The sequence below is a fragment of the Callorhinus ursinus genome, unplaced genomic scaffold (genome assembly GCF_003265705.2).
Source record: "Callorhinus ursinus isolate GAN/ISIS: 27379988/994484 unplaced genomic scaffold, GSC_fseal_2.0 scaffold12, whole genome shotgun sequence".
NCBI lineage: Eukaryota > Metazoa > Chordata > Mammalia > Carnivora > Otariidae > Callorhinus > Callorhinus ursinus.
Window position 1 is genome coordinate 76,989,288 of NW_027397074.1, and position 23,326 is coordinate 77,012,613.

Genomic DNA, 23,326 nt, shown 5'->3' on the forward strand with positions numbered 1-23,326 from the left:
AGCCTCCCACAAAGTATGAAAACTTGCAGATGTGTTAGAGAAAATGATAAGCAAGATGCTCAATTGCCTTGCAATTCCTGTTACGGTCCCGTAGTTTATAGCACAGAATCCATCTGAACAAATACATACACAGATAAGATAAAATTGATATAAGAGTAACAACTAACATGAATTGAGAGCTGATTAGGGCCAGGCACTGTGCTAAACATTTCTTACATGAAGTGCTTAGCACAGTGCCAGGCCCATGGTCAGGGCTTATAAAAAGGGTACTATTTGGGCTCAGTCAGTTAAGACTTTGACTCCTGATCTTGGCTCAGGTCTTGATCTCAGGGTTGTGGGTTTGGGTCCTGCACTGGGCTTCACACTGGGCCTGGAGGCTACTTAAAAAAAAAAGGGATTACTACCTTTTTTTTTTTTAAGATTTTATTTATTTATTTGAGAGAGAGAATGAGAGATAGAGAGCATGAGAGGGAAGAGGGTCAGAGGGAGAAGCAGACTCCCCGCCGAGCAGGGAGTCCCATGTGGGACTCGATCCCGGGACTCCGGGATCATGACCTGAGCCGAAGGCAGTCGCTTAAACAACTGAGCCACCCAGGCGCCCCGTATTACTACCTTCTTTAACCATAATGTAAGTTGAGTAGAATTTTAGAGTATGCTAGCTTCTGCAATAATGCCCAAATTTCAGAGGCTAACAAAGTATTTTTTCTGCCTCACACCAGAGACTAAGCAGGTCAGTGATGGGGGACAGCTTTGCTCCATCCAGGGCCTTTGGATGTAGCAGTTCACAGGGGATGTGTTTGAGAGGAGGTGGTAGATGGGGCTGCCATGCAAGACTTTTCACTTTCCTTCTGGGCGCAGGGAAAGGGCGTAGTTCCCAGCCTCTTTGAAGTTAGGTACCCAGTGACTTGCTTTAACCAAGAAAAAGTGATGCAGGTCATTTCCAGGTGGAAGCCTTTTTTTTTTTAAATTTATTTTTAATTTAAATTCAATTAATTAACATATAATGTATTACTTGTTTCAGGGGTACAGGTCTGTGATTCATCAGTCTTATACAATACCCAGTGCTCATTACAACACATGCCCTCAGTGTCTGTCACCCAGTTACCCCATCTCTCCCAACCCCTCCACTCCAGCAACCCTCAGTTTGTTTCTTATGATTAAGAGTCTCTTATGGTTTGTCTCCCTCTCTGGTTTCGTCTTGTTTCATCTTTTTCCTCTCTTCCCCTATGATCTTCTGCCTTGTTTCTTAAATTCCACATATCAGTGAGATCATATGATAATTGTCCTTCTCTGACTGACTTATTTCACTTAGCATAATAACTGCTAGTTCCATCCTTGCTGCAAATGGCAAGATTTCATTTTTTGATGGCTGCATATTGTATATTGTATATATCTACCACATCTTCTTTAGCCATTCAGTCGATGGACATCTAGGCTCTTTCCATAGTTTGGCTATTGTGGACATTGCTGCTATCAACATTGGGGTGCATGGGCCCCTTTGGATCACTACATTGTATCTTTGGGGTAAATAGCCAGTAGTACAATGGCTGGGTCGTGGGGTAGCTCTGTTTTCAACTTTTTGAGGAAGCCCCACACTGTTTCCCAGAGGGATTGCACCAGCTTGCATTCCCACCGTGGTGGAAGCATTTAAGAACCCGTGGACACTCCTTCCCATGGTCCCTCCCTACCCCAACTGTGACTTGTTTATTTGGAGGTTTCATAAAGCTGAGACATCCTGGAATGCTAAGGCACTATGTAGGGAACAGGTCTCCTAGACAGTTGTCTGGACCTGCAGCAAACTGTGTGAGTGAGAAATCAAGCGTCTGAGATTTGGGCTGATCATAGCATATCTCCCCCTCGACTAGCCAGGGGCCGGCCTGCAGGTGGAATGCACTCTGCCCACAGACCACTGGCCAGGACAGTCAAGGAAGGCTGAGAGGTGCAGTCCAGCTGTACTCTTGTGTGCACTGGGATTCTGCGCGTTGGTGTCGTTGATCAGTTTTGGAAAAGTCTTCACCTTTACCTCTTTAAATATTTCTGCTCACACTTCTTTTCTTCTCTCCTCCCAGGACTCCAGTTAAGGCTATTTGATATTATCACATGGGTCTCTAATGCTTTATTTTTGTTTGTTTGTTTTTGTCAATTGTACTGAAAAAGCCTGCTGGGATTTTGATTGGGATTGCACTGGATCTGTAAATCAATGTGAAGACCTAGGCCATTTTAATAATTTGACTATTCCATTCAACAGCATAGATGTCTCCATTTTTAAAAAGTTTTTAAAAATTTCAGCAGCTTGTTACAAGTTTTAAGGGTAGAGTTTTTGCATATATTTGTTTAAAACTTATCCTCAAGCTTTTTCAGGCAGCTGGGAAGATGGCAGATGTGCAGACTGAGTGCACCTACCGAAAGGAACCCGCCTTCTTTCAAAATAAGAAGAGGGTCCTGCTTGGAGAAACTGGCAAGGAGAAGCTCCCGCGATACTACAAAAACATTGGTTTGGGCTTGAAGATGCCCAAGGAGGCCATTGAGGGCACCTATATTGACGAGATGCCCCTTTACTGGTAATGTCTCCGTCCAAGGGCATATTCTGTCCAGTGTGGTGGCCAAGATGAAGATGCAGAGGACCACTCTCACCCACCAAGACTACCTCCACTACCCCAAGTACAAGTTCTTTGAGAAAGGCCACAAGCACATGTCCGTGCCCCTGTCCCCCTGCTGCAGGGGTGTCCAGATCAGCGACATTGTCACAGTGGACAAGTGCTGGCCCTTGAGCAAGACTGCATTTCAACGTGCCCAAAGTCACAAAGACCGTAGGCACCAAGAAGGAATTCTAGAAGTTCTGAGACTAGACATCTGCCCACACCCCCAAAGAAAATGAAGTTATTTCCCAATGAAAAAAGAAAAAACTTATCCTCAAATATTTTTATCTTTCATGCTCCTACAGTTAAAAAAAACCTCTCAGTCCAACTGTTTGTTGGTAGTATAAAGAAGTAGAATCAATTTTTGCATATTGACCGTTCATCCTACAGTCTTGCCAGATTGACTTGTTAGCTTGAGTGGATTTTTTTTTTTTTTGGCAGACTGCTTAGGGTTTCTATGGCATGATTATATCATGTTTTATTTATTTATTTTTTACTTTTTTTATTAAAGATTTTATTTATCTATTTGACAGAGAGAGAGACAGCGAGAGAGGGAACACAAGCAGGGGGAGTGGGAGAGGGAGAAGCAGGCTTCCCGCCGAGCAAGGAGCCCGATGCGGGGCTCGATCCCAGGACCCTGGAATCATGACCTGAGTCAAAGGCAGATACTTAATGACTGAGACACCCAGGTGCCCCTATGGCATGTTTTATTAAAGCATAACATGGGCCATCACCTTCCCAGTTCCTGAAATCAATTTCCATATTTCTCTGTCTAGCTGCTAAACCAATGCCATGTATTCTCATTTAGATGTTTGTTACAGCACCCCCTCACTTTCAGGAACCAATGTCTATATTAGTCGGGATAGCTTAGTTGTTATAATAAACAACAATTTCAGAGTCTTGAATGTAATAAAAATACTCTTAACTCTGGGGAACAAATAGGTCTCTGGAGAGGAGGTGGGGGGGATGGGGTAACTGGGTGATGGGCATCAAGGAGGGCATGTGATGGAATGAGCACCAGGTGTTCTATGCAACTGATGAATCATTAAATTCTACCCCCGAATTAATAATTAATAATACACTGTATGTCAACTAACTTGAATTGAAAAAACAAAACAAAACAAAAAAAACTCTATAAGACCATAAAAGTATGTATATATATATATATATATATATGTAATAAAAATACTTATTTCTTGCTCTTTTGTGGTTTTTGTCCTGTGTGGGTTTATCAGGAGGCCATCAAGTCATTCAGTGTCCTGGGCTTCTTCTGTCTGGAGTCCCCACTGTGCTCTAGGCCCTTAGAGTCCTTCACTGGATCTTCCACATCTGGCCAGAAACTGAGGGGAGAGAGTGTGGATAAACGTGTGACTGTTTTTTAGGGCCCATTCTGGTCATATTTATCTGCAGAGCAAGCTAGGACGCATAATCTAGCTGTGTGCTCAGCAAGAGGAGGAAGACTTGGCTTTGGGGGAATATGTGGCCAGCCTTGGCCCACATGTAGCATTATCCCCATTTTACAGATAAGAAAACTGAGGCTCGAGAGAGTAAGGGATTTCCCAGCTTTTGCGGTCATGAACAACAGCGCCTGGAACTCAGCCTGAATATGGCAGACTCCCATGCTCCCGAATCACTATGCTGCCAATACTACCTTCTCTGCTACTGCCTCCCTCCCTGGTACCGGGGCTAGTGTTCTTTTCTTTTCTTTTTTTTCATTTTTAAAAAATGTTATTATTTTTTTATTTTTTATTCTTTCTCAAGTTTTTATTTAAATCCCAGTTAACTTACAGTGTAATATTAGTTTCAGGTGTAGAATTCGGCGATGCATCTCTTCCATACAACACCCGGTGCTCGAGGCCTGTGCTATCTTAAGACCGGTGATGTTTCTTTTCCCTCCCAGCACAGCTTCCTCCACACATCCGTGTTTTCCTTCTGGCCTTTGATCTGGCAGCGGGTACTTTGTGCTTTCCTGAGCAGCGCGGTCCACAGACTTAGTCTGCAGTGGGTAAGGATCCTGAGAGCCACTGCAATAAAACGTAAGACATTTAAACAGAACATAAAAAGACACAAAAGCAGATGTCAAGTGGTTTCTTTCCAAGAGTACCTATACTCCATTGTTGTTGTAGACGCACTGGCAAACGCCAGGTGTCTCAGGAGAAAGGACTGTAGGGCTCCTCTAGATCGGCCCGTGTAAAACAAGTTAATTGTAAATGGGATCGACTCCTTAATTTCTCTCTCTTCTGTCTTGTGGGTGTATAGGAATGCCACTGATTTCTGTGCATTGATTTTATATCCTGCCACTTTACTGAAATCCTGTATGAGTTCTAGCAGTTTTGGGGTGGAGTCTTTTGGGTTTTCCACATAAAGTATCATATCATCTGCAAAGAGTGAGAGTTTGACTTCTTCTTTGCCGATTCGGATGCCTTTTATTTCTTTTTGTTGTCTGATTGCTGTGGCTAGGACTTCTAACCCTCTGTTGAATAGCAGTGGTGATAGTGGACATCCCTGCCGCGTTCCTGACCTTAGGGGGAAAGCTCTCAGCTTTTCCCCATTGAGAATGATATTCTCTGTGGGTTTTTCATAGATGGCTTTTATGATATTGAGGTATGTACCCTCTATCCCTACACTCCGAAGAGTTTTGATCAAGAAAGGATGCTGTACTTCGTCAAATGCTTTTTCTGCATCTATTGAGAGGATCATATGGTTCTTGTTCTTTCATTAATGTATTGTATCACATTGACTGATTTGCGGATGTTGAACCAATCTTGCAGCCCCGGAAAACACCAAACCAAACCAAACAACCACAGTTAAAACCTGGAATTGGATGGTCTCACAATGCAGGCTGTTCAGCTCCTTGATGTTTCTTCCCTATGGGGTGGGGATCAGGGTTGTTGCTGGACAGTGGGTTTTTTCCACCTTCCAGTGATGCTAGACAGTGTAACGGAATTAGATCTTCTAAGGGAGATCTGTTGGTGGAAAAAGATCTCCCAAGAGGAGTTCTGCATGGCCGAAGTGGGACATAGCATTTGAGGTGGGGGCAGGGAGGAGCCAAGGCATCTGCTTCAAAGCTCAGTACAGGGGCGCCTGGGTGGCTCAGTGGGTTAAGCATCTGCCTTCAGCTCAGGTCATGATCCCAGGGTCCTGGGATCGAGTCCTACATCGGGTTCCCTGCTCAGTGGCGAGTCTGCTTCTCCCTCTCCCTCTATGATCTCTCTCGCTTGAGCTCGCTCTCAAATAAATAAAATCTTAAAAAAAAAAAAAAGCTCAGTACTGACAGAAAAGAGGGACTGAACAGGTAAGCTCAGAGGTCACGAGGTCATGAGGTCACCATCCCATCTGTGTTATATTTATATTCTTAATATTATTAAATATTAAGATTAATTTAATTAATTAATATTAAATATTAAATATTCTAGGGAATAGTTAGAAAACAGGTAAGTCAGACTCACAAAAAACATACACCTGATTGTTTGGAACAGGCTCCTGGGCATGACCTCCATGGGCTGTGATCCCTGGTGGCGCATTTAGAATTTAAAAACTATATATGCTGGAAGAGTTCTGAAGTTCTGTCAAAATCTTCTTCATGGACTTTTATGTAAATGAATTTTGGCTGAGTTGAACTGAACCGCGTTCACGTCTTGGCTGCATTTAGGGTTTCGTTGGTATTATCTGAATTCTGGGAGACCCGAATTCAAAGGAAAGGTAGGTCGATGGGGCAAGAAAATGGGCTGAGTAATTTGCTGATTTAGCCCAATATTTGACTACCCACTCTTACCTGCAAGGGTTTTGTGGTTTTGTGGAGAAGGGACTTCAGGAAAGAAATGTGGACCGTACAGCCTAGTAGGAACTATGCACAAGGGTTGGGAACGGGGACAGGGCACACCGACCTCGTCAGGAGCGTGAGGTCAGGAGAGAGCGAGGGACACAGGCTGCTTCTCACAGGGCAGCGTGGGAGAAAAGCATGAAGGTCCAAAGCGGGGATGCTTGGCAGGAGAGAGCTCTGTGCAGGGGGAAAGCCTGGAGATGGAGGCAGATGGGACTGTGGGAGGGGGTGGGGCTTGAGGGGCTCTGAAGACCTGGATTTCTCTGGGTTACTCTGCCCCGGACGGGGGTCCTGTAGTCAAGGGCACAGGGAGAGTGGGAGGTTTCCGATTAGCCACAGAGGGAGCCGATGAGCTCAGAAGGCCGGCTGAGGTCCAACAGCGTTTGAGGGTCTTCTCCAGCAGCGTTCGGGGGTCTTGGGTATAGGAGCAGAGACGTGGAGGGTAGGCTGGGTCCAGCAAGCAAGTGTGGCAGAAGCACAGGTGGCAGGAAGCTGAGGGTACAGGTGGGAAGGTGGCTGCGGTTTAGGCTGCTTGTGAGCTTGTGAAACCAGGAGGCCCGACAACAGGGGGCCAGGAGCTGGGCAGTCCTGAGGCCCCAGACCCTGGCAATGGAAGGCAGGCTAAGAGTGCTGGGGGAGGACACCGGATCCCTGTGCGTTGCTGGTGAGGATGCCGAATGGTGGAGTCACTGGAGATACGTTTGGCGGTTCCTCAAAAAGTTAGGAATTTCCAGATAACCCAGCAATTCCACTCCTAGGTATGTATCCAAAAGAACTGAGAGCAGGGATTCATAGGTCTGTACCAATATCTATGGCAGCATTATTCACAAAACCCAAACACACACACACACACACACACAAACACAAAACAAGAGATGAATGGATAAACAAAGTGTGGCATTTACATACAATGGGATGTTTCGCAGTCTTAGAAAGGAAGGAGATCCTGATACATGCTACAAAATAGATCACCTTTGAGAACACTGGTACATGAAATAAGCCAGGGCAGACAAGTAAAAGGCAAATATTGTAGGATCTCACTTCCATGAGGTACCCAGAGACAGAAGACAGAAGGGTGAGTGTCAAGGGCTGGGGGGCGCGGAGGGGGACGGGGAGTTACTGTTTAACAGGTACAGAGCTTCTGTTTGGGATGATGGTGGAGATGACTGCCCAACAGACGAGGTGGGCGCTCCTCGTGACCTACAGCCATCCACAGTCATCTTGGCAGACCGTAGGCGAGGTGGGTGGGTTTGAACTCGCTCAGGGGGTATTAAACGATTTCTGAAGGGTTAGATAACGCCCCAAGGGTGTTACTTGTATCAGTAACCTCTTTAGTCTTATAGAACTAGTCTGGTTCTAGAAGAAATAAGCGTGCCAGGCCAAGTGTACAGTGATTCCAAACAGTTTAATGTAATTTCAAGACAAAGTGTGATTACATTTCTACACATATACAATATGCATATGTGAGTTTACAAATTTTAATAACTCGTTTCACCTCAGAGACCGAAAAAATGATCAAAAAGAAACTGTGAGTAACAAGCTATAACATAGTTCACCACAACGGGACCCCCCTTTCTCACCCTACAGTTAGTAATATTACAATTAAAATAACTATATTCTTCTATAATTTTTTTCTGTTAAAATCATCTCATAAATTTACAATGCTATTATTAGTTTTCAAGACTAATATAAATTCACTCCATTTTTCTACAACGAAAATGATTATTAATTTAGAAGCACACGACATCATGATGAAAAACACAAGCATTTTAGTAGCAAGGACTTGATCAGTTAAGAATTATTTTTCTTGTAAAACATTCTAAAGCCAAGTAAAATATCCATTCTTATAACATACCTATAATATGAGACTAAGGAATAGGTTACATATAGGTCTACAACACATTGGTTTGTTTTTTAAAAAAAGTAGACATTTATAAATAAAAAAGAAAATAGGGACAATTCACATAGGAAAAAGAGGTACACGAGAAAATACTGTTGCACGCAATAATTTTCACAAAGATTAACATGGATTAACACTTTTCATTACAGAAACCATACAGTGAAGGAACACAACAGACCGGGGCTTTCATAGGGCTATTGAGCTGAGATGACCTGGTGGAGGAAGATGTAGGCAAGGTGACCTTGGGGAGGGAGCCATGTTCCTTGGACTGGTGACCAATCATCACCGGGTCTCCTCTTCCCGGCTCTTATTCTGGGGAGTGAGTCTTTCTATCCAGTGTCCGGAATTCATGGGCAGTTGAAAGGTAAACATTTCTACAGATCCTTTCGCTTTCCATCCTAATGGATCCCGCTTTTGGAAACGTGATATAGTATCAGAGGCTGCAGCTCAATACATGTGGTCAACGCAAAATGGGATGGAAAATTCTAGTCGTTCTGATTTGCTGTCCCCCCTCACTCATCTGTGCCCTGGAGGCTGGGGACCCAGAGAGAGCGGTGGCCCCCCTCGGGGCCACCTGCCTCCGCTGTGGTGAGGTGGGGGACGAGAACCCGGCGCCATGCCTCAGGCCCACGCAGGGAAGGTGCAGCCTGGGGCCGGCCCCGGGCTCGTCTACGACACCATTGCTGCCTGACTTCTGAAAGCCCCTCTTCCTCCTCATCCGTAAAGCTATACTTGTCCTATCAGAAATTTGGTTTGATATATATATATACACTAACATATATATCAACATCTCTATCTATACAGTGACTCTACTAAACTAGAAAGTCTGCTGCCCCAAAGTAGGACTTTCTGGTCTACTTCATTTGGTTAAAAAATGCACACAAAGAGGATGAGGAGATGCTTTGGGGGCCTGAAATGATTGTGCCCTGGAAAAGCCACGGAAGACAGCTTTAAATGAGCAGTAACACAAAAGTGAGAGGGAGCGTGAAAGGGTAGGGGGAAACCCCGAGGCAGAGGCAGCGCCCACGGGGGGGTGGGAAGGTGGGGGGTGTCTACTTGGAAGTGAGGAGAGGTGAGTGGGGGGGGGGAACGCTTCATGTTCCATTCAGAAGTCACAGAAAGCTACAAAGGATGGGCATGGTCAAGTCACTTTCCACTTCCCAAGTTCTTCCTTATAACCTGAGCCGAAAACTATTAATAATAATAATAATAATAATAATTAATAATAATAATGATAATAATAATAATGATAAATCCGTTGCCCCTTCCACCAAGCAGGTGAGTATCTAACAGGGAGGCGAGACCACCGCTCATGAGGCCAGGTGGGTCCTTCTTCCTGGCTCTTGAGAGCGTCCTGGGGGGCTGTGGTGGCAGTGGGGTGGAGGTGGGGTGGCCCCAGAGACACTGATCTGGACAAGGAGTGGGGAGGCCGCGCCAGGAGAGATCTGTGGGGAGCGGTTCAAAGGACACTAGAGGGAGTGAGTTTCAGATGCAGCGTATTTACTTTTTTTTTTTTTTGAAGCCAATTCCTATGCTTCTAGTTTTTAAACATACGGTTAAGCCCCAAAGACAATGACATAAAATTAATTTGGTGAGTTTCAAGCAAAGGGAAAGACCAAACAGAGGGAATAGCAGGAGTATTATGAGGAAGGGCGAGATTAAAAAAAAAATATTTTACCCTAACGTTTCTTACAAGAACCTGTCACGAGAACATACGGTCCACAGAGAGGTCACAGGGAAAACACGAATGCATTCGAAGGAACACACACAAACAGTTCCCTGGTCCCGGGTGTTCTGCAGTTTGCAAAGTCTTAGCTGCTGATGGAATGCCCTTTACCACAGCAGGTCCTCCGCACTTGGGTTGTGGTACGAGAGAAAACAAGAAACAAACCAAAACTCTTTCGGGAAACCAGCATGTTCCAGCCTGTTCCTAGGAGACAGCGGGGCCCACTCTCTGAAGCATCACAGTGACCATCTCTACTTCCAGCGGTCGCAGTCACCCACACCCCTCCCCCAGCTGCCCCTAGGTTCCCCAGCCCCACCCCTGCTCAGCAGCAATCAGTCTCTAGGGAGGAATCTAGCTTCCCCCCTCCCACTGACCTAGGCTTCAAATCTGAGTTTGACGAAGAGTCAAAAGTAAACACATCCTTTTGCATTTATTTTGTTTTAAAGGAGAAAAGGAATTAGTGACAGCAGGTCTATGGAAAGCCCAGCCAATGAATGTGGGCACAGGGGTGTGAGGCTCCCCACCTGCAAAACACCGATCAGAATATTGCCAGGGGCCCAGAAATAGCAGCTGTACCTTCAGGGCCGCCAGCATCCCAGTGTCTTCTACTCTGCCTGGTGACTGGAAGTCAGTGGATCGACAGAAATTAAACATTCAGATCAAGACAAAATCAACGAACCAGGTATCTGTTCTCTCTGCCTCTTCCACGATGTCAAAGAGAAGGCCTCTTTGGAGACAAGTGTTGATACAACATGGCATGAGGTCTTCACATCTGGCCCAGGCTATGGACTCACCCCTTCCCACTCAATCCAGAAATCCTTTCACATTCTCTCGCGTTCACATGGAAACCAGTAAGTAACGTGGAGGGAAACGCTCATATTGGGCTACACAACAGTATGGGTAGAAAACACCTGCCTTGGAGGGGCAGGGCCTCCAACTAAAGAGGCGATAGCTGGGGTTTGAAGATGTCAGTTATAAACAGAAATTTTCTTTAAAAAGTACCAGTTTAAATGTAAACTATAAAACACTTTAACTATAAAACGTAGCCAGAAATATGCTTAAGTATCCACAGTCAATGACTTAGTTTACGCATTTAAAATGTGGCTCTCTCGATATCTTAGAAGGCTAACAGCATTGTACAGTAGCTAAAAACATATATACTTAACATGTGCATTTGAATATCACATTTCATTACAACACACAAAGAATAATCTCTTCCTTGGTTTCATTTTTGATGTAAAGATCAGCTATTTTCAGAATTCACTTAAGCAACAATGACCAGGGTGTGCATTAATCATTATTTTCAGCCCACACAGAGTTCATAGTCTTTTAAATCCCAAGATCAAGCTGGCTACATGATTTCAAAAAAGGCTAAAACCAGGATGAATGCCCACATTTGAGGTAATTATTGCCATTAGGTCACAGTTTGTGTAAGATAATGTATCTAAAACCTTCTTCAAAAAAAATCTTTAGGTGTTCTGTCAGAATTCCAGAATACCTATTGAAACCAACCAGGATCTCAAATTCCGATTAGTTGGGTTTGCTTCCAATGGAGTCAAAGTTCTAGAAGGTTCTAGAACTCGTGTAAACTACCTAAGAATTTAGGCAAACAAGCCTGGAGCCAGTCAATAAAGAAGTTTTTTTTTTTTTTTTAATAAAAAAGAAACAAAAAACCCACCCAAGACAACTGAGGAGATGTTTCATAACACATGATAATAGTTTTCTAAAAAATTAAAAATCTCGTCCTAAAGCATTTCTAAATTCTTGTCACTTTTCAACCAAATTAAAAATGCTTCTGTATTACTCTTAATCTCATACTGCAGCAAGAGACTCTCCTTCCTCATACCCTAAAAGTTGGCTGATTTTTCTGTTTACAAAACCGTTCTTTCCATTTCTTGGAGAAAGGTATCTCCAAAGAAACCCTTATTTGGTTCCTCTAAGAGTCATCTTGTTTTTTCTCCTTCTCCTTCTTTCTCTCTCTCTTTTTTTTACACAAAGAAAAAAGTTCCTGGACACCAGACCCACACACGGTATTTACAAATTTGGTGTGAATCCCGCATCTGGTTCTACCCAGAGCTGAAGAGTGGATCGATTATAGAGAACAGAGTTGTCATGATATTTATCAGTGCAGTAAAAAATAGCATTTTAAAAAAAATATATACCTTTAGTATTGCCTTTCTAGAATTAACTATAAGCAAGAAAAAATTTATTTATTTTTTTTAAAGAAGAAAAGAACACTTTTTTTCTTCACTCATAAGTTTGTTGTAGCAGCACTACTAAAGCTAGTTGGTACACTGGAAAGGAATCTAAAATGAATTCTACTATGAATCAAAAGAAACTCCCCTAAGATTTTCTCTAAAAGTCAAATGAATCCTGCCCCTTCTGCATCCAATTCAGGGCTCCCTCTTCATTCAGACCTTCTGCTGGGTTGCATGCATGGGGCAGGGATGGTGAGGGGTAACATTCCTTCAAGGGTTTTGTTTGCGTGTGCGCGTGCGTGAGCGTACGCACGAACACACACACACACACACACACACACACACGAGGTGGCTGAGGAGGCTGGTGGCTGCGAGCTCGGTTCTGGAGCTGGGCAGACCCAGGTTCAAGGCCTGGCTCTCTCACTAGCCATGTGACCCTGGGCATGTCACCAGCTCTCCAAGCCACATGCCTCACCTGGAGAGGGGCGAATGGGGCCCCTTTCAGAGCTGTTATTATGAAGACTAAATGAAACAAGATAACCAATGAGCAATTCTTAGCACAGTGTTTGGCACACAGTAAACAGAAGTATCATTAGATGGTTTGTCAGAAAACATGAAGCCACTCGTTGCTGTTAACTAAAAAAGCGGAATGAAATGGTATCTCAGCGAGGTCCCAATTAACAAAAATTTCACTAGAAACTTGGAGATTTTGGACCACCATCATATTTCCTTTCCTTTAACACGTGCTTTCTGAGCGCGTCAGCTCCCTATGGGTAAAGCATTCAGCAAATGCCGTCTCCTACTTCCTTCAGGGACGCCCAAGTGTTAACAAATGGGACACAGTCAACATGCTGCTCTAACATGGCTGTCTAGGGTAGAGGCCCTTAAAGACCTGTGGGGAACTGGGAGGATCTCTGAGAAAGTGTGCTCCACAGGAGGGTCACTTCTCTATAAACGCTCACCGAGTCTCAAAGGGGCAACTGCCTTGGAGCTGGCTCTCCGGAACTTCTGGAAGCTTCGAGAAAGATGTGAGAGACTCTACTAGCTTGGGCCACCCTAGTGCGCAAGGGCACCAAAAGCCTTTGGAAGGTTTCTATTGCCTTTAAGTGTCGTTTCGCCATCTTCAATTCTCTAATAGCCTGACTGAGATTCGACTGAGTCTATTCTGTGGAGATTAGGAGTGAGAGTCCTAAGGCATCAAAGTGGAAAAGCACTGACATGCCCAGCGCAGCTCCCTCGTGCATCTGACCCCCTGACGCAGCCGAACTTCCCGGCGGAGGGTCTGCTTGGGCCAGTACCCGGGGTAACATGGCATCAGTTACGCCCACGTATTCGTGCGGTGCCTCCAGCTTCCCAAAAGCAGCATTTAGGGTTACCAATCCCCACTCCTCTTAAAAGATGGAAACAGTTTGAAATAAATGCAATTTAAAAAAAAGAAAAAAACGCACGTCAGGAGAGAGGAAAGAGAGAGACAAATGGATCACTGACGATGTCATTATTGCCCAGAAAGGAAAGAGAGGGATGCCATTTTGTCCCCATCTGGAGGTGTCTTTGAGAAGGGTTCTTTGGCTAAAGAAAGGAACAGTTCCACCTTCCTTTCCAATTTGGTAAGGACAGCTCTGGCCTGCTCAGTTTTGAGGCTTCCCCATCTGAAATCTGCGAGACCCGTCAGCAAGAGAACAGCATGCGAAGTGCTTCCGGGGCTGGAATGTTTCCTGGCAAAATGGCTCAGGCTGGCATCGTGAAGTTCCAGGCCAGGCCTGCGCAAAGAGTCCTTGCCTCCCTGCTGAATTCCCTCTGCTCCCCGAGGGCACCTCGTTATCTTCTTCTTTCTGTGATCTGTCCTAGCAGCTCCTGGGCAGGCCAGCAGGGGCCCCACCCCCCACCCTGGCCCCAGCACCCGAGGGCCTGGGACGAAAGCTGGGGCCAGCTCACGGACACACCTCGTTTCACCAACCACAGCCCATCAGCAGTAGCTCCTTAAGCCTCCTCATCTCCTTCCTCCAGTTTCCAAGAAAGTCTGCTCCACTCACACACACACACTCACACAACCCAAATCCTCCACCACAAGCTTGTTCAAAAATGAGTGTTTGCACTTCCAGAGATCTGGTCAAGGGAAACCAGCCTGTTAGCAGCTGTGCTAACCTCCCCTTCCCTTCCTTACATCCAACAATCTGGTGTTTGGGCGGGTTGAGTCTTCCAGGGTGAAGAGGGCAAGGCCAGCTGGCTCCCCCAGCCTGCAAGCCCCTCACCGCCAGTAAGGCCAGCATGCAAACAGTCCAGGAGACAACCGTCGGTTTGCCTCGACCATTCCTTGCCCTCTGAACTCGATCAACCACACGCACCACTTCACAGTATTAACTGGCATCAAGCCTTAGACTCCCACCCGTCGGCCTGCTCACCCCTTCCCTTGGAAACAGCCAGAACGTCATGAACGAGGCACTAAGTGCAGAGACATGGGTGCACACGCCCAAACAGGTCAGCAGGAACCCACTGGGCAGAAACACATCCCCCTGGACTTCCTGAGGCTACAAGTACATGGTTCTCCTTGACCTGTGCTTTTCAATCTTCCCCTCTTCAGCTTTGCTATGCTTCTTCATCTAGAGGCAGTTGAAGAACAGATGATGCTCTAGGTCATTTGTGGTCTCAACAAGGACGAGGTTGGCATCCCTCCACTTGAGAGCTTGGTCCTAGGGACAGGCAGGCTTTGATTCATCCGATTTGCCAGGGTGACTCAGAGCTGGAGGAAGGGACGAGAGATCCGGGCAAGTGTGAAGGAGCGCACGCAGAGCCTGGCCTCTCGCACGGGGGGTCTTCTGATCCTGCAGCTCTGTGCTCGGGACCGGAAGAGGAGGGCAGGTGGGGACGAAGGGAGGATGCGCCCCTGTTTGCTGTAACCAGGGCTGGGCACGGCCTGATAGCGCCTCAGTTAAACTTCAGCAAAACCAGCATTTCAACCTAGGGCCCATATTTCTGGGTTTGGTGGGCAGTGTGTGGGCACCTTGAGCCGATTTTAAAAAGCCCATCACACACAAGACAGCGTGCACTGAGGGGATGGCCTCGAGGCCCCGCTGCACCCCTCCGTTGGCCAGTGCTTTCAGGGGGGGGCCCTGCCTGCAACATCAGAGAAGCTGCTTGACTTTGTCAGTGTTCTTCTGGCCTCTTACCGTCCCTCTACCTTTTTTTGGCTCCTAGTTCTTTCCCTAGAATTGTGTGCTGATAAGAGGTACTGGGGGAGAAAGGGGGAAGAGACTGGAGAAGTGGGCAGCGTGGTCAGCGAGCGGAAGGAGGGGGAGTGAGGCTGAAATTCCCCAGGGGAAGGTGCCACCTGCCTAGCACCCTTAAGTCCGTCCTTCCAGCCAGTGGCTTCTAGGAGGGGACAGTCGTCTCTGCACTGAAGGAGACAGAGCCACACTCCTGGTGCATCGATGGGAAAAGGAAGGGCAGGTGGGGCAGCTCTGGGCAGAGGGGCTTTCTTTTGCATGACGGGTCAGTATCAGATGTGAGGCAGGCCAAGAATCTAGTTAGCAGGTTCCAGAAGCACAGGAGAGCACAGGGAATGTGGGAAAGAACCACAGCTAAGGGTTGGGCCTTGGAGATGCCACCTCAGAACTCTTCCCGGGCCACTGAGACTCTAGGGAAGTACGATGTTGTCAAGAGTCCAATCTGGTCTGCACACAGAAAAGGCCTTGATTCTTCTTGAAATGTTTGTTCTGTGGTGGATCTTTCTTGACAGCTCTTTGCGGACTAGAGATGACAGAAACAATTTTCCTAATTCCTGGGTCTTTCCTTTTGTTTTTTTTTGTTTGTTTGTTTAACAAAACTGGACATCTGCATGTCCTTCCTGCCTACTCATACACTCACAGATATAATAAGTTTAAATATTAAAGAGAAAACACAAAGATACTGGGAATAAATGTGCATTTAAAACCCCAGCTAAAATATCAACATGATGATAATGATAATAATTACAATGGTAATAACCAAAATAATGAGTACAATAATTTATGAGCAGCATGGAACTTTCCTGATCTGGAAGAAAACAAAGAAAATACCAGATGAAAGAATGAGAGACTTCCAACTTAAGCAGACAAAGTAATTTTCTTTAAAATGGAAGGCTACGTTGTCTTTCCCCATAGGAGGGTTGGGAGCCCACGGTGCAAGGGGATCCGGATGCTACCCAGCAAGGCCAATGCGGTCTCGTTTGCAGCCGAGACTTCTGTCCTGGTCAGGAGGAGATGTGACGGGGTTCTGCTGCCATCTGGCTGCTGCCAAGTCAGGAACAGGTGGCTCTTCCAGGCTGGCACAGCTCTGAGAGGGCTCCGGCTCATGTGTCCTCTGAAGACTTTGCTCCCCCACTCTCTCTGGACTGGCCATTTTCCCGTGGTCTCAGAGAGATGGCCCTTGCCCATGTCCCGGGAGAGGAGTATCCATCAGTCGATGGGTCCACGAGGAGAGTGTCTTGCCCTGGGGCGAGCCTCTCACAGGCTCACCAGCCGGGGACCTGCCTGCATGTGTGCCTCCAATGGGTCATGGTGTCCTTCCTTCCAGCGTCAGGCCTGGACTAAGCTGGTTCCAGTTCGGGGACCTATTTCTTTGTAAGATGAGTGGAATTCATGGTTGGGGAGGGGGGATTTCCAGAGTTATTTAACATTTCACAGCTAACAGCTAAGGTAACAGCCTGGCTTCGTTACTGAATTAGGTGGGATATCCCTGTAACACCACTGTTCACAGTAGATGGTTAAGGGAAACTGCAGGGGGCGGGGCACATGAGGACAAACTGCCAAAACTGGGAGCCATCTCTTTGCACCTTGGAAACTTGGCTTTGGGATCAGTTAAGGACTCAGTATCAGGAATCAAACAATTAGGGCCACCCTTCTAAGCCCCATCTAAGACCAGACAGAGTCTCCCAACATTCATGTATTCAAGAGTAATTTTGCTATGAATGGAGCCAACCCTACTCTACCCCACCCCAGCAGTGTTCAAAGCCTGAGAAAACTTCCAGAACGTATCAGTGGTGCAAAGAGGGCAAAGGGCAAATTTCTTTGGAAACTTAAGTGCCCGTGGGAGTGTTCCAAAGTGCAGTGTAAGACCCCCTGGTCACCCTCAAAATTTCCCTCCGACCTTCTGCCCACCAGACCCCTCTAAAACCAAAAACGAAGTCGAGTATTGGGTAGGTAGGCCCCCCCGGTAATGTGAGGAAAAATGCAGCAGCAAACAAAGTCTACAGAGGAAAGGGTCTAGCAAAACTGTGAGAGCAATACATAGCCAGTGGCACGAGAGAGATGGGCGGGGTCCTGCAGGAGTGTGGGCTGGGTGTGAGGGCCTGGGTCTGGGCCCACCTTGTAGACACAGGAAGGTGCCAGGCCCGGAGGCTGCGGGTGGCCTCCCCTCCTCTGTCCTTTCATATCAGGGAGGAGGCAGCCGCCTGGCAAGGCCAACATTCCCACAACACACATGGGACCTCTGCTCCCACAAAGGCTACGAGCCGGTCCCCGAGGCAGAACTGAGGCAGAGTGGGGGCAGGGTGCATGGTGGGGAGTCTCTCTTTCTCTCGGTCTCCAAAGTCAAAGTCAGACTGGTCCGCCCGCCCGGCCATCTCCCACAGCTCTCTCAAGATCCCTGGGCTTCCTACCACCCCCTACGCCTGCCAGCTCCCTGATGCCTCTCTGCTAGTAGACAGCTCCAAAAAGACAACAGGTATTAAAATAACATAAAATTAAATTAAAAAAAAAAAAGAAAACAAGGAAAGACCAGAATAAAATGTGACAACAGCACAAAAGAAGAGCTGAGATGATGTGACTCGCCTCAGTCAGCTTCTTGGAGTACCATGGAAGTAAACCCTCCCCCCGCGTCTGTGGGTCAGTAAGGCACTAGGAGGGGCCGGTGTCAAATCAAGGGTACGAGAGCTGAGATGGCAGCGCTGAGGGACACACGGGGAGGGTGGCATCCGCGCTCACACCCGCACACGCTCGTTCACACCCGCACACCTGGACCACCACACTGCGAACATGCCTATGTTCTATCACTTCTTTTTTTGTGCAATTACATTGAGGAATAGTCTATTGGTATCATTGGAGTTGAACACAAAGTAGAAAACAGGGGTGCTGACTGCTACATTCTACTAGGGTGTCGGCGAAGACCGCTAGCCCTATGCTACGTGACTAGGGATTGGTTCAAAGAGAAAGGAAATCTTCAGGAAAGGAAAAAAAAAACAACAACAACTAAAGTTTGCAACACACGTTATTAATGACACTGGAGGATTGCTTAGGGATTTATCCAGTGCTCAGGAAGAGAAACTGTGCCCTCTGCTGGGCGGGGGGGCTTCCTTCAGCCTGGCCACCCCCCATCAGTCCTGACACACGAGCCAGAACTGGGCTTGGCCAACCCCACACCACCCCCCAAATATCAGCCACCTCAGGCCACGGCCTGACCCTCTAGAGGGCTGCTGACCCTTGAGAGTTCTGGAAAAATCCCTAATTCTTATGTTCCATAATTAAAAATCTATTGGATTTCCGTATCAGGTGTCCCCGACAGCAAATTCTTAAACGTCACTTGCCGCCATATGAAAATAATCTTTGAGAAGTTCATAGATAAAGTTCTTCAAAAACTGGGGCCCCCCCCCACTTCCATAATCTTCCGTCGCTCTCTTCTTCTCCTTTCCAGTTTGGTGCAGAATGGGTTCGTGAGCTGTGTTTTTTTGTTACTGATGTTTTTTTTTTCTTTTTCTTTTTTAAAATAAAAAGCATAGATTTCCCCCTCCTCAATCCCTTCTTTTTTAAAATGTTCTCTTCTCTGCTCTAAGTCCCCCCACCTCCTAGTTCAAGTTTCATTTGTGTCTGTCCCTGCCCCCTCCCCCCCCCCCCCCCCCCCCCCCCCCCCCCCCCCCGTTGCATTGTTTGTGTGCCGCATCTTCAGTAAAAAAAGCCCAGCTCCCACCTCGCCCCTCCTCCCTCCTCCCCTCTGGCCATCCTCCCTCCCCTCCCCTCCCGTTCCAGTGTTTATATGTAAGGGTACTGGTTGACCTTGGCGGGGCTCAGTGGGTATCCAGTGTAGACGGTGGAGGCTGGAGAGGCGCTGATGTAGGTCTGGTGGGCAAACTGGGCTGGATACTGACTCGGGTGGATGGTGGGCGAGGGCAGGACCCGGGGGCCCATGCTCACGGGGACCTGGTGGACGATGCTGGCCGGGTAGGCAGTGTGCTGCACGGTGTGACGTGCCGAGCCTTGGGAGGCCACCAGGTGGGCCACGGTGCCGGTGGAGCCCAAGGCCGCGGGCGCCGTGTAGGTGTAGAGATGGGGCTGGGTGGGGAGGTGGGCTGCTGCGGCAGCGGCGGCCAGGTGGGGGTGCACAGTGCCGTGGCTGGGGCTGTTGTGCGGGAAGGAGTACGGGGCCTGAGCCATCGTGGGAGTGATGTAGGCCTGCTGCCGGCGGTGGCTCCCGGCGCGCTCTGCGGTGATGTGCTGCTGAGCCTGGAGAAGGAGAAGCACCAGGAGAGGGCTGCAGTGGGGGCCAGACACGCGGGAGGAGAGAAGGGGGAGGGGGAGGAGGGAGAAGCGGGAGGGAGGAGGGAGAGGAGGAGGACAGAGAAGTGAGGAGGGGGAGCGCAGTGAGGAAGGGAGGCAGGAAGGAGGAGGGAGAAGCGGGAGGGAGGAGGGAAAGAGAGAGAAGTGAGAAGGGGGTAAGAGAGGAAGGGGAGGTGAGGGGTATGGAGGGGAGAGGACCCGGGAGCGGGGAGGAGGGGGAGGAGGGGGAGGAGAGGAGGGGAGGAGGCCAGGAGCGGCAGGAGGGAGGGAAGATGCCTCCCTTGCAGGCTGGGAAAGCAACATTAGCCTGGACTGAGACAGGACCGCTTTCCCAAGTCCCCCGAGTCCCTGGCTGGATGACACGCCGGATGGCACATGGATTAAGCCAGCTCGAAAAGGTAACAGGAGCCAGGAGCTCTCCTAAGGGCCTACCGCAGCTGTGAAGTGTCAAAGGAGCCCCTCTTTGAGTGACAACTGCTTTCTCCCTCACTGTGAAATCTTGTTCTCTGAAATCCTAGGCTCTTGGAAACTTTGCCGTTTGAAGTTATATTGGTACAAATGAAAGAGCCCTCTCTTCCAGAGAACTGGAGTCCTGACGACACAGAGACGTGGCCTCAGTTTACCAAGCGCACCGCTTCGGACGAGGGGTTTCGGAACAGAAGCTCCCCATTTATTTCACTTCCATGGCTTCTGAGGAAACAGGCCCCCGAGTCCGCTCTGCAATTCAGACCTGACATAGACCCTGGACACACAGGCCGCTGTGCCAAGGAGACTCTGCTTCATGTATAATCCCATCTCAACACCACCCGGCTTCTCCAAGTCCTCTCTTGCCCTCGGTTGGGGGTTCCCCGTGTGTGGCCTGGCCTCCCACATGGCGATGAACCAGTCAGCCCAACAGCCTGCAGGTCCTCCCCGGGGCGTCCTGGTCTGATGGGGCCAGGACACAGTGTTTTAACCTCTGCTAGGCTGAAAGAGCAAGATGTGGGCCACCCTATTTTTAAGCTTTGGCACTGTGCCACTGAGTGCTCTGTGCCACGAGACAGCTTATCTTACTTGCGGCTGGCTCTCTGTGACCCAGTGAGACCAACTTCCCCCAGGGTAACCCAAGGCAGCGAGAAGTCAGAGGGCCCTGTGGACCCGTCCGGCCACTAGGGGGTCGCGGCCCTGTGAGTGGGGTGAGGGCTGGCGGCGCGCCGCCTGCTCGGAAGCTGAGGCCCCCAGCGGACTGCGGCGATCTGGGTGATGGGCAGGCTGGGGAGGCAGGGTCGGCTGCCACTCACCTGGCTGAGATTGAGAGGCTGCTGCTGGAAATGCGGTCCTGGCCGCTGCTGCCGGTATGCAATGGCTCCGGAAGAGCTCCCTGAAGAGTGACCGCTGCTGGAGGTCACGTTGCTGGAGGACTTGGACTTGTAGGACGAGTGCTGACTGGAGTTGACTGTGTGGGGAAGAGCCATGGGTCACAGACTGGCCACAGGCCCTCCACTGCCCAGAAGACCCTGCCCCTCTAGGAAAACAAGGGTGGTCTTCCAGGAAGGAGCATGTTCTTGAGACCAGCCCATCAAAATCAGCCTCATCTCCCCCAGACCCAGCTGAGAGTCTGCCCAGACTCTGGACTGGGCCACTGGGGCTTTGGCCTGTCCCACTGGTTGGGAGCAAGTGCCAGCTCGTTGGACTTTAGAATTCCCGTCTGGGGACACTGAAAAGCACAAGGAGATAACAGAGGAAAGGAGAAGAGGTCTCTGTAACTCTTCGGGCCCCGTCCCGGGCTGTCTGCCGAGATCCAGAGACATAGTGACAAGTGAGCAGGGTACAGACAATGGAGCCTCAGAAAAAGGACCACACACGTCCTGAGGAAAAAACAACCCATGGTCGCTAGGGTAAAATGGCCGAGGCCGGGGTAGAGGACACTAAGTATGAACGAGGCACATATCACAATGAGCAGGCCCTTGACGTAACTGGGTTGGAGCAATTCTATTACAAATCCCAAGGGGATGAAATCAAAGTCAAAGAGGAGGCGGCTAAGGCCGGCAAGAGAGAACACTGATTAATTGCTGAGGGAGAGAAACATGAAGAGTGAAGGTCTGGGAAACCGGACACGTGGGGTGCACACTGAAGTCCACGGGGAGCCTCCTTGCCCCACAGGTAGCAGCCCCGCTCCAGGAAAGGGAGAGCTGTCTCACTGGGGAGGGAGCCAGTGGGTCCTCACGGAGACCCCCAATCTGACCGTGCATTGGCACATGGGGGTCTTCCCGTCCCACCCACTAAATCAGAACCCCATGGAGGGGGTGCCTGGAAATCTGTATTAGCAACAAGCACCTCTGGAGAGAGCCCGCCAGGCCCCGGCGTACTGAACCGTGCAAAAGCCAAACCCAGTCACACTCTCAAAGGCCCTCTGAAACTAGGAGGGTGGAGGGGTTTGGGGGACCCACTCCCGGGTAAGGATCAATGATAGAAGTGCAAATGTGGACTATCAGCAGAGCTTTGGGGTCTCCCCCTCACTCGGCCACAGTGTTGCTGGGATGGAGCCGGAGTCCTTGTTGCTCTGTAGCAGGTCCCAAACTGTGCTTGCTGTCTGGGCCGCAGCTGGCGATACTGTCTTTCTGCTATTTCAATTCTCTGGGCGTTCTGTGGTAATTATATTCAAAGGAGAAAGAAAGCCTGAGCTCAAGGTATCCACAGCCTGAGTCTGCAAGAGGGTAGGAGTTTTAGATGAAATGGTGTGACAGAGCCCAGTATGTGCGTGCTATCACTACTGCAGGGACCGGGAATGGGGACTGGGTCAGAGCAGGGGGCCCCCAAAGAAGGGAGGGGGTCCTGCAGGGGGCCAGGACACGAAGAGAATAATTTCCTCCTGCTGACATGAATAAAGTGCCAAAGGTGGCAGAAGGCAAGTGCTGCAGGTCAAGCTCCTGAGACGTGGCTTGGAGCCACGAGGGACATTCTCTGGTCAAGCCCTGCCCGGCTGCTCTCAACGATCCGCCACCCTGGGAACAGCCCTTGGCTCCCAAGGTAGCCCCCAGTGGTCCTGTCTGCACTAGGTGAGTGGGAGGGTGCTCCAGAGGATGCGTGGGAAGCGGAGCCAGACTCCTGCGAGGTCCAGCCTCATGGCCTCGGTCGAGTTAGTTAACCTCTCTGTGCTTCCATTTTCGTATCTGGGAAACTGGGAGAATAATGATAACCACATACAGGGTCGTCCTGAGGTTTATGTAAGTTAATGTATATGGAACGCTCAGTATCCGTCACGTGTTACGCTCTTAAAAGCGTTAGCTGTGTTAGGTATTGGTAATGTCTTGGTTATTGAGCCCTGTCCCCTGGCTAAAGTTGATGCTCAAGGAACAGGTGTCCCCTCCGAGCTGGGACAACCAGGTCCTGTCTCATGGAAATGGGAAACTGGGAGCCTGGGAGTCGCTGGGTCAGGGTGAAGCAGTGCTCCAGGAAGTGGCCCAGGGCCTGGGAATTCTGGCTCCTGCCCAGCCTGGGACGTGGTTGTTGAACTTTCCCCTCAGTCTCAATT

The 23,326-nt window shown here is 48.7% G+C and overlaps 1 protein-coding gene and 1 pseudogene across 6 annotated transcripts in view; one reads left to right on the forward strand and one right to left on the reverse strand.

The window, feature by feature from the left end:
* The first annotated feature begins 2,373 nt into the window (after positions 1-2,373).
* LOC112811079 (small ribosomal subunit protein uS17-like) lies at positions 2,374-2,843 on the forward strand (annotated as a pseudogene).
* The window catches only part of HIPK2 (homeodomain interacting protein kinase 2), a 186,762-nt gene continuing 165,977 nt past the window's right edge, over positions 2,542-23,326 (reverse strand). For 3 of the 6 annotated variants that reach the window (XM_073899270.1, XM_073899268.1, XM_073899269.1), the window contains exons 14-15: positions 21,093-21,247; positions 7,849-19,786 (exon numbers count right to left, since the gene is read on the reverse strand). In XM_073899270.1, the coding sequence (XP_073755371.1) occupies positions 19,109-19,786; positions 21,093-21,247 (833 nt within the window). In that variant the 3' untranslated portion in view covers positions 7,849-19,108. Of the gene's footprint in view, positions 3,980-4,427; positions 4,664-7,848; positions 19,787-21,092; positions 21,248-23,326 lie in introns of those variants that run through there. The other 3 variants (XM_025854998.2, XM_025854995.2, XR_012380366.1) reach the window with 2 other exon arrangements.